This window comes from Cyprinus carpio, chromosome A20, assembly GCF_018340385.1.
Source record: "Cyprinus carpio isolate SPL01 chromosome A20, ASM1834038v1, whole genome shotgun sequence".
Classification (NCBI taxonomy): domain Eukaryota; kingdom Metazoa; phylum Chordata; class Actinopteri; order Cypriniformes; family Cyprinidae; genus Cyprinus; species Cyprinus carpio.
In genome coordinates this window covers 10962379-10973735 of record NC_056591.1, presented here as the reverse complement: position 1 = coordinate 10973735, position 11357 = coordinate 10962379, and the positions used below count along the sequence as shown (strand labels likewise).

Sequence of the window (11357 nt, the reverse complement as noted above, 5' to 3'; positions counted from 1 at the left end):
ACAGTACAAACACTGGAGAGCCAAGCACTGAAGCAGCCGTCTGCGGCGCCATCGAGAGCTTCAAGTATCATCAGAAATACACTACCTGATTTGACCAGAGGAGCCTGACAGGACTAGGGGTGAAAGAGTAGAGAGAGGGTGCAAATCCTTTAAGGGGATTTAAGCGGGATCCCTGCCTACAGTGACTCATGTGTGGAGTCAGACTGCACGCTATGACGCGGCTCATTATCAGCCTGAAACTTGCTGCGAGCGGGTCACGTAAAAGCGGAGGTCAGCGGTCCTTACATATGGGCTGGACCGTAAGGTAACATGTAATCTGCTGCAATAGCTTTGCTACATCTCAATATTACGCTCAAGATTTAGGTAACACTTCAAATGTCAGTTCAACATTGAGGAAAGACTCTGGAAGATTACGGATCTTAAAAGTAATATTAGGGGTTAAACAGCATTTGTGTCTTGGGTATGTTGGTTACCACAAATGTACAGTAACTTGTCCATGGTTTTCAAAATTTTGGCAACAGATCCTCCAGAAGTCACCGTTTACGTTGGATTCTTGGCAAATCCGTGAAAAATTGTGAAATCCACATGGAGAAATATTTCACCTTCACGCAAAATGAAATGGATTTCTATTAAAATTACTTTGATTTTTGCCCACAAAAAATTCACCACACAACAATGATAGCGTGACCGCATCTTAACCAAGTATTTTGGTTTGGTTTAAAACACAAAAAAAAAAAAAGGAGGGACAAACTGATTTTTATTTTTATTTTGGTAACCAACATTATTATATTACGGTAGCGAGAAAAATTATAAAAGCAATGGCACCTCTGAAAACAAATAAATTACAAATTGAAAATGAAAATCTAAAAAACAAAATAATTCAGAAAACACAACAACAATTTGTTAGTGAACATTACAAATCACACAAACCTGGAAGAGAGAGGAGGTATAGTTTGGAGACAGGCTATTGGTTTAGGTTTACTCACCACTGACTGGGCGTATGCAGAAAGAACCAGCCAAGAACAGCAGACTGCGTGGTAGAAAGTTAGGAGATGGTATTTAAGTAGCTCCAGTTTAAATGTATTGTATGAACTGCACTTACTATGGATAAAACATACAGAGTGTATATTTACGCGAATGCGAATAGCCCACCTGTTAGCGTAATTCAGTTTTCAATGTGTGATTGGGCTGATCAACACTTTAAGCGGCTGTGAATAATCAGCTCTAGTAAGCGCAGATGGTTAAGCGTGTGTCATTAACGGTGTTTGACCCACGATCGAGCCGGAGTTCCGATCCTGCCTTTTAAGCGAACTTATTTTCTATCTTTTCAAATCTCCAATGACTCTGCTGTTCTTCAGCTGCATCTTCCTCTATACCTTGATTGACAGATGTCTCGTCCAGTCAGCGGGGAGTCATCCCAAACCCATGGCGCGTCTGTCTCAAACCCGTATACCTTACCTCTTCCAGTTTTTCTGATATGCCAGTTGTGGCTTTTGCTGATTATTTTGTTTTCAAATGGTCATTGGTTGTCTGACTTGATATAATGTTTTCTTGAATTGTTTATTTTGTTTCAGAATTGGATTGTTTTGCACTCTGGCCACCGTATTATATTAACTGACCGGAATATTATTGTAGCAAATTTTAAAAAAGGATGGATGTGTGTCAACTTGCACTTGCTTACCTCCATCTTGGTCTCTTGTCTCTCGTGCTGATATCGCTCCCAAAATACAAGCTAGGTCTGTTTTGCTGGACGGAAAGGTCCTGTCCTGTGAGGCAGGTTAAAAACAACGGAGGGATTCCTTTTATTAGCCACTCTTTGACATTATGCCACACCATAGAACATTTATAAACATTTCGACGCTCGCTTCAAACACAGTAGGGCAGAGGGGCTATTCAACTCTCAGATGCTTCTGCGAAAACCTGTCAAACTAACGTAGGCTACCAAATTACATATTTAAAAATAGTTAGTGATCGTTCCTTTTTGATTTAAAAAGAGAACTGTTTATTTATGCATTTCAAAACGTCGGAGAGATGAAAAGGAAAGCGTTCGGTCGCAACCTATTGACAATGGATATTTTCTAGTGGCATTCAACTTTGTACAACATTGATTTAAATGGCGATAGGGTCACTGGACAGTTTTGAAACTCCTGCCGAGAGAAAGTTGTTTAGAGGTAAAAGATGTCGACAGGGGATGAAAACGGCCGGAGGAAAAACAAACGGTTCAGCGGGCGGCCCCCCCACCTCAATACCTCCCGTTTTCCAGCAGTCTCAAAGGCTCCATGGAGTGCCTCTGGGCGCAGTCGTCACGCGGAGGTCCGGTTGTACAGCTGCATCCTCTTCTCCACAAGCAGCTCCTGTAACACGCGCTTAAATATATTGCTCTAGGGCCTTTTCAGCATGGCTTGCCAAAGGGGGAGTACCTTGCCGTCAAGGTAAGCCAATGGTATCCTGTAAAGGGTCTAAACAAAAGGCCAGGCCCGAACAAGCTTTCCACTGATCACAGTGGAACACAAGTGGCGCCCAAAAATTACCTGTTTACTTTTTGAAAAGAGATCGATCAACTAACAAAGAGGGTAGTTTGGGTGTTGTAACAACAATTGCCCAATGGAAACCCTCATAGGATTAACTTAACTAAAATGTGAAATACAGAATCATGTACGTAGTCACGTTCTGTTGGTTCCATTACTAGCTGCAAGGACTGGGGAACTAGAAGAGTTTCACGCTTCAAAAATGCAAAGTACCATTAAATAGCATCATATGACTCATCGTTATAGATTCTAGATTTTACAATACGTCAAAATGACAGCTTTAGGTGAGACACTAATGACATTTAAGTCACTGAAAAACCCTTCCCATCCAAGTACGCTGGTTATCACGGTGATTGAAATATTTATCAGTGGAGGGGACTTCACGAACTGGGCAGTCAGATTTCATGTTGGAATCAAAGAATCTGAGTTGAACTCAGACTGGAATCACTCGATTCATGTTGAATCCCAAATCAGTGAGCTGAACTCAAGACCAAGCAGCAGAATTCAAGTTGAATCAAAGAAATCAGTGAGTTTTGACTCAGAACTGGATCAGTCAGATTTCATTTGCATCAAAGAATCATTGAGTTGAAACTCAAGAAACTGGATCAGCTCAAGATTCATGTTGAATCAAAGAATCAGTGATGATGTAATGAAGAAGATGATTCAGTTTGATTCATTATTAATTAAATCATTGATGTTTGAGTTGAAGGCTATATCTGGCCAATTCATGAATCATTTTGGTAGGTCCCTTTTGAGAACTACATCAACCAATTCTTATGTCCATGGCTTTTTTTTTTACTTAAAGAGAAAAAAAAAAGAAAGAAAAAGAATAAAAATCATTATACAAATAATTTCAGTGTGAATCCGGCATTTATTTTCTGTGAATAACCAACTTATTGAATCTGTTCACATTGCTTCTTAATTCCTTCAAAAGTTGGATGGACAGCACTAGTCCTCATTTAAAAACGTACATGATATTAGAAAGTATGGCTTTGGACATTCTTCAAAGCAAAACAAAAATTTTGAGTGAACTATTCCTTTAAAAACAAACTCTTTTAAAGTGTCTAAAAGGCTAGGCATGATGTGGCAGTATAGTCTACCAGTGCACACAAGGCGAATAAAATCCTGCTGGATGCAAGGTAGGACCTATGATTGGAGTGTTTCCCCCACAGTCCTTTCACTGCGGCCACACCAGTTGGGACAGCCCTGGTTCTGCATGTCTCTTTGTGAATAAATGGTTTTGTTTACTACACACATAGTGAAGTGCACGGGACGCTCGCAGTGTTTTCAGACTCTGCCGCCTCAATATACGAGAGTATGTGAACACATGAAAATAACCTCTAGAACTGCTCTGAGAGTCACTGCATGAGCAATTAACCGTTTCTTGTGAGAAAACTATTGTCCAAATCATATACAACTGAAACAGAAACTTTAAGGTCGCTCACAGCAACCCATCAAAATAAAAGTTCCATCTTAACTTCCTGAAGAAACTGTGACAGGAATATAATTACTTAATATAATGAATTACTACTAACAATAATATAAAACTATTATTAAAACATTTTTACTTTTACCAAAACTTATTTAACAGCAAACAATGTACATACACAAAAAAAAAAAAAATTATAAATTAAATTAATTAGAAATGCTTTGATTACTTAGTCATTAACATGGAATCCAGAAAATTTATGGAAAACATATGTTAAATTGTGTAAGTTTCATGATTTAATACTTTAGTGAGCAAAAGCATAAAAAGACTTTACACTTTTTGATTAATAAAATTTAATTTTACCATTAAAATAGACGTCTAGAAAAATTAAAATGGACAAAATGGAATCCAGAAAATTAAAACAGAAAAAAAATAAAAAAAATAAAATGGATTTCATAGGGCCCTAGAAGCAAGGTCACCGATTGAGAAGAGTAACGAATGTGACAGAACTCTGGCCAAACCGGATTAGCAATCACAGAGGCTTTTTTTTCGGCTCGACTTGCTAATCTGAACAAGCGAAATACTAATTGACTTGCCTCAAAAGACACCTGGATAGTTCTAAGCGTTTTCAGTTGCATTAAATAAACAAGGAAAAAGGATTTTCTAGAAAAAGAAGTGAAGGTGACAAAAAAACATGAGGGGGTGTTCTTTTAACTGGCTGAGCAGGAAATAGTAATGATGAAAATATTATATGCACTGGTTTTGTTTTATCAAAAGAAATCAGGTCAATTATTAATGAAGGGGTCCAAAATGTGGTCTGTTCAGTCCTGTGTAACATGGTTGACCCACTCAGCACCACTCAGATTAGTGAAGTGCTTGGCAGTTCAACTTGCATCAAAGAAATACTGGAACAGTTGATAATTAAATGGGCATTCCAATTAAATCTGGGTTACTGGTTTACGGTGCTCATGTCTGAGATGGGTTCTGGAGACGCTGGTGCCTTTCTCCTGTTTTGAAAGTCATCAATCTTTGAAACAAGCAACCTCTTGTGTACCTACTCCATCCCCATCTAGAGCAGGGTTTCGTTTGCTTCTATTCTAAAGGACCAGTCCAAAACATCTTAAGACTGGGAGAAATATATGCAGTTGCAACATCATTTCACTCTACACTTTATTTTCCTGACAAAAGATAATCAGCACCAAGAGGCTACTCAACACCAACAGACCTCTACAGACTACATTTAAGATTATTAATAGTCAAAAGTTGACGAATTACTCACTGTATTACCATTTTTTAGAATAAAAGTAAAGTCATGCTAAATTATGAAATAAAAGTCAATAGAAATTATTTGGTGTTTAAAAAAATAAAATAATTTTTCTACAAAATAACACTGTTTAGATAAGGTAACACATAATTGCTGTCCACTCTAAATAAGCAAGTAAGTAAATAAATACTACTGTACATTAGACAGTAAAAGTTTCTGTACAGGTATTCTTACAGTACAACGAAAAATTTGGGAAAGTATTTTTTTTATTTTGAAAAGAAATGAATACTTAAGCAAAGATGCATTAATTTGATCAAGTGGCAAACTGCATCAATACATTACAAAAGATTTAATATTTTAAAATAAATGCTGCTCTTTTGAACTCAATTCATAAAAGAATCCTAAAAAAAAAAATGTACCACGGTTTTCAAACAAAATATAGCAGCATCAAACCAGTTACAACATTGAAAATAAGCAAAAATAAGAAGTGTTTCTTAAACAGCAAAACAGCACATTAGAATGACTTCTGAAGGATCACGTGACACTGAAAACTAATGACTATTGAAAACTCCACTTTGTCATCACAGGAATAAATTATATTTAAATTGTACTCAAAAAGCAAAAATACTTCACATTGTATTTGACATTATTATTGGTTTTACTGTATTTTGAATTAATTAATGTAGCTTTGGTGAGCACAAGAGCTTCTTTTAAAAACTTTTCAAATACTGATCCCCAATCTTTATTTCATAATATATTTCAAGCAAGCAGCTAAGCACATTATGATGATGGTATACTGGTAAGAGAGTTTAATGGATTCCAGAGTAACTGACATATTTACATTTTACACACTTTTAGCGTTCATCTGTTAAATCAATTAAAGGCCTTAACCTGGCAACCCTTTGGTGAGGTTGTTTCTCAGGAAAACATACAAAGAGTGAAGCCTTCTATGGGTTACAGAGCAACCAATATCAGCAAAAGATGATCCAATCAACAAAGCCTCCACGGGGGAGATGGGCGGAACCCCTGACGCGGTAACCAGCCAACTGCCATGACAACAAACTACAAATCTGTGAGCAGTTGTAACAACCAGCGTTATGTTTGTCCAAGACATCTCAGTTCCACTCTCAGATACAGCAACATAAACCTTGAACAAACTGATATTGATCAAATTACTTCATACCTTAAGAGAACAGATTCTATTTCCGAGAATTCATGTGTCATTATGTTAATCATAATCAAAGAGGATTTCATAGGAATTGCATTGCAAAACGTATGAATACCTTTTACCATCAATCTCTAAATAGTTATGTTTTCAGAATGTGATGTCAATCATACCAAGACTAGAAAAAAAAAAAACACTTTTACTAATGAGCTTGAGTGATGCTTTTTCACTCCAGGAAGTCACAAAATGTGACTTATGGAAGTAAAGGACAGCCACATAACCAATCAGAGTTGAGCTGAGGTCACGGACATGAGGTTAGTGAGGTGGCCCAATTACCACAGGGGGTCGTGATGAGGTTGTGTGCGAGATGTCCAGTTCGTCTCATGAGACATGAGACACATCTACTGAGAGTACGGTCTTCCTTCTTGTAGTTGAACAAAGGCTTTGAAAACAGAGACAACCACAACAACAACATTAACATTGTTTTGGATGCTCTGTTATCTGTGAGACTCATCAGGTGCTGATTGAGGCCATTTTGAGAAGTGAGTGTGCTGGCCTGTGCTCCTCACAGGAAACAGGACGTCAAGCTTAGGAGCGCTATTCTACGGTGTCCTCTCAGGTGATAAGAGACAACGAGTTTTTCCCAACATTCCTGACATTTTTTATAAACATCCATCATGGAAAATGAGACAATGTATAAAAATACCACTCTTACTAATGTCGAAGTATCAAGAATGTAAAACCTGAGGGCAAATACATTTCCAACTCATAAAGACCATCAACAAACATCAGGCCGCCCTGCTTTCCATGCTGGGAAGGATGTGAGCCATTCAGCAGAGGTCAACAGTGCGTGACAAAACATTCAGGGAGATCGTTCAACTGCCAGATCAAACTCAGGTTAATTGTTTGTCTACATGATAGTCAGAAAACTTGGAGAATCATGAAGTGACGCTCTGTACTAGGGACGGCACAGCCTTCTGGTTAAGCTGACCGCACAATTTGATCATGCTGAAGCGGTGACCCGTGAGCTTTTACTACATAAGCCAGAGCATACAAAGTTCAGCTACTGAACACAGGAAGTGATGGATGTGGGGGGGGAGGCTTCATTTATAAAGGATATTGAAAAATAATAATAAAAAATAAAAAAAAAACTGGCTTAGCTGCTGGTTTTTCAAATTAAACACATTAGGTAGGTTATTTATAAAAATCAACAACCTTTCACCAGCAGACTTAAATAGACAAACCTGACCGAACAGAGAGAAACTCAGATGATTTCTCTGTGAAAAGGTCAATCACCTAACATGTGCCCACAAATAACTGTGTTATTAACTATGAACTATATAACTATTATTTTTGTTTATTTTAAATAAAATTGTAAGGAGAAAACTATCATCCTACAGCAGTGGTTCTGAACCAGCCAAAATAAAACCAAACAAGAATTAAAATATGACCAAACAACAAAAATCAAGATACTTATTTCAATTCACCCACTCAAAAACAGCCTTTTTTCTTTGAAAAACCAGGATTCCCACTGCCTTGAAAATTCTGAATAAATTAGAAAGCCTACATTTAAAAATATGACTTCTAAGTGCTGAAATATTTTATTGGGTACAAATTGTGAGAAAAATATATGTTAAAAAAATATCATTTTAAAATAATATTTAATAATATTTCTAAATAATTATTATAATTTTTTTAAATCCTTGTCCAATATACATCACAAAAAACTCAGGGATGCAAACTCATGGGTGAAAAAGGTGACAGAGACAAGACATAAATAACCTTTAAATAAATTTTACCTGTAGAAGCTGCTAAAGAAGCTGCTCAAATGTGTCAGCAACACAGACTTGTTGCTTCTGAAGTTTTATCACTCTGAATTTACTCTGCATCACTTAAAGCACAGCTCTGGTTTGACATCGGCTTTTCAGAGAGTTTGAACCGTCAGTGCTACAGGTATCACGTCACTCGCGGATAAATTTGGCGGATTCACTCACGTAATTTTTTTACACTCACGTTTGTCATTCCTGAAACGGTATACATGGAACGTTTGGTCCTCTTACACTTTTCTTCAAACTGTAAATAAAGTAAAAACTGATCAAAGGGTGCTTCCCTTATGGTGTAACTGACCGAGCTTATCAATAACTACACAATGATTATCTTATTTACATCGTGTATGCTTTCTTTTTGTCTTGTTATAATAGATCTGGGAGTCTGCTGAACTATGCAAACTTTATATCAGAGCGGATTCTGACTTAATGGTTAGAGATTCGTAGCCTAATGGTTAGAGAGTTTGACTCCTAACCCTAAGGTTGTGGGTTCGAGTCTTGGGTTGGCAATACCACGACTGAGGTGCCCTTGAGCAAGGCACCGAACCCCCAACTGCTCCCTGGGCGCCGCAGCATAAATGGCTGCCCACTGCTCCGGGTGTGTGTTCAGTGTGTGTGTGTGTTCAATGCTGTTTGTGTGCACTTTGGATGGGTTAAATGCAGAGCACGAATTCTGAGTATGGGTTACCATACTTGGCTGAATGTCACGTCACTTTCACTACAGTAAACACACTGATTGGCCACTGCGTTCAAAAAGATTGGCTACAAAACTCAACGCTGCAAGACACGTTGTAAATGGAAACTTTGGGCTTTTTAATTCGAAACCAGAGTGCGCGCACAAAAACACACAGGAGAGTTTGAAAGCAGGTGACTTCGAGCGGGTACAGAATTTAGTTGTTACTACTGGAACTGTAAAAAGACCGCCCTCCCACCCAAAACATTCTACAATACTCAACACCGCAAAAACAAGCTGTAAATAAATTGATCTCAAAAAGGTGAATTTACATCTATGAAAACTGGAAAAACTCATGAGACCTATTGTATGAATATTGTTGTGGACAATGAGGGGCCTTGCAGTCAAAAAGGTTGAGAACCACTGTTTCACAGCAAAGTTCTCTCAAAACAAAGTCCCGTAGCATAATGCCTAATTTACAAGAAACCGTGACACTGAATGACTCACCCTTAGTGAATTTCATGTAGTGGACCCTTTTCTTAGATGTCTTTGACTTTTCTTCCAAACTAAAACCCTGTTCCTGTGTGGGGTCTGAAAGTACACAAAAACAAAAGAACTGAAAAAGAAAAAAAGTGTTATCACACATAAGGCTTTAAACAGAAGACTGACACACAACTAATGCTTAAGAGAAATGAAAAATAGATTGTTCTCAACATGGCAATGATCACAGCACATTTAACATTATTTTAACACCACAATAGCACCATCTAGTGAACATAAGGGGGAAATCATTTTCAAAGCTGCAATGACAAACATCCCAAAGTTCAATTGTTCTGCTCTCACAGGTAATTATATTGACTATATATACACACATTGCTCTCCATGTTTAAAATTCAGCTTACTATCAGTGTTGTTCTGTGCATGGCAGCTGTTCAGCTCAGCAAGGAGTTGATTAAAATCATCCTGGTGGGCAATCCAGTTGTCCTTAATAAACAAACAAATAAATAAATAAATAATATTAAAGATTGATGTGACCAAAAAAAAAAAACAACAACACGGCAACTCAAAGCCATGAAAACAGGAGCGATTCTCCACCTCGTTGTTTGCTGCAGTGCCCAGACCCAGACTGTTGTTCTTGACTTTAACCTTGATGTGTTCTGTAGACCCCTGTTCACTCTTGCCAAGACCCTGCCACACAAAAAACAAAGAAACACAAACTCACACAAATTATGACATTATTAGAAGAATTACCTTTCCACACAAGCAAGAAGTGGAGTTTTTTTTTTTTTATTATTATTATTATTACAGTTCACAGATTTGTACCTTTCAAGTGAAAAAAGAGGAAAACTGATTTCTGAATATGAATATGTTAAGTCTGCTACCTTTCCTTTGGACCAGCCCATGCGTTCCAGCATTTTCTGTCCAAATTTGGACTCATCGTTGCTCCAAGCGCTGTTTCTGGGGTCCACAGACCACTTCTGTTTACGACGAGCTAGTGAAATATCAGAATGATAAGAAGCATGCTACAAACTCTACTTATTAAACCACTGCAATAATAAAATATCCACTTTCGTGTTACGTTTGTATCAGAAAATATTATTTTAGAAATGTCACAAGTGTATTGGTTTATGCGGAACAGTATAAGGTGAATATACATATATGACAACTCATATGATTCACCCTCTTATTAAAGAGCCACGGTTGCTAGCCTGCTAGCAAACATGCTAAACAACCTGGAGGGATGCGATAATAACTTTAATATACCCATAAACCATCAGTCAAATACACCTTCCTAATACAGTCTTACAAAAATCGGTAACTAATATTTTAAAACGTAAAAAAAACTATCCTAAAATACATTCCAAACTGTAAACTCACGTTCGGCAAGCATAGACATCTTGAAGGGTCCTTGAACACGTGGAGGAACAGGGATGTTGTCCAATTTGTGCCTGATTAAAATTAATGAATTGCATACATTATTGTATTCATGTCTGTCGTCTAAAACATCACAGCATTAGTATAAAAAATGCACTTTGGATGGGTTAAATGCAGAGCACGAATTCTGAGTATGGGTTACCATACTTGGCTGAATGTCACGTCACTTTCACTACAGTAAACACCTCTGATTGGCCACTGCGTTCAACAGAGATGCCTGTGATTGGCTACAAAACTCAACGCTGCAAGACACGTTGTAAATGGAAACTTTTGGCTTTTTAATTCGAAACCAGAGTGCGCGCACAAAAACACACAGGAGAGTTTGAAAGCAGGTGACTTCGAGCGGGTACAGAATTTAGTTGTTACTACTGGAACTGTAAAAAGACCGCCCTCCCACCCAAAACATTTTCTCATCAGATCTACACGAATCTCGTAGGTGAGCTATTTTGATCTCAGAAAGGTGAATTTGCATCTATGAAAACTGGAAAAACTCATGAGACCTATTGTATGAATATTGTTGTGGACAATGAGGGGCCT

The 11357-nt window shown here is 37.6% G+C and overlaps 1 protein-coding gene across 1 annotated transcript; it reads right to left on the bottom strand.

Annotated features, from left to right (window-relative positions):
* Positions 1-6665: 6665 nt before the first annotated feature.
* On the bottom strand, positions 6666-10899 carry LOC109080535 (PIN2/TERF1-interacting telomerase inhibitor 1-like). Its single transcript, XM_042777586.1, has 6 exons — positions 10764-10899; positions 10268-10377; positions 9981-10073; positions 9788-9869; positions 9393-9476; positions 6666-6828 (listed from the first exon to the last, which is right to left on the bottom strand). Exons 1-6 carry the CDS (start codon positions 10780-10782, stop codon positions 6788-6790), a joined length of 429 nt encoding a protein of 142 aa, XP_042633520.1. The 5' UTR covers positions 10783-10899; the 3' UTR covers positions 6666-6787.
* Positions 10900-11357: the final 458 nt, after the last annotated feature.

Excerpts from the sequence above, each read along its gene's own strand:
- LOC109080535 (XM_042777586.1), bottom strand. Across the intron at positions 10,074-10,267 it reads TGGGCTGGTCCAAAGGAAAG|GGTCTTGGCAAGAGTGAACA; the intron begins GTAGCAGACTTA and ends TTTGTGTGGCAG. Across the intron at positions 9,870-9,980 it reads GCACTGCAGCAAACAACGAG|GACAACTGGATTGCCCACCA; the intron begins GTGGAGAATCGC and ends TTGTTTATTAAG.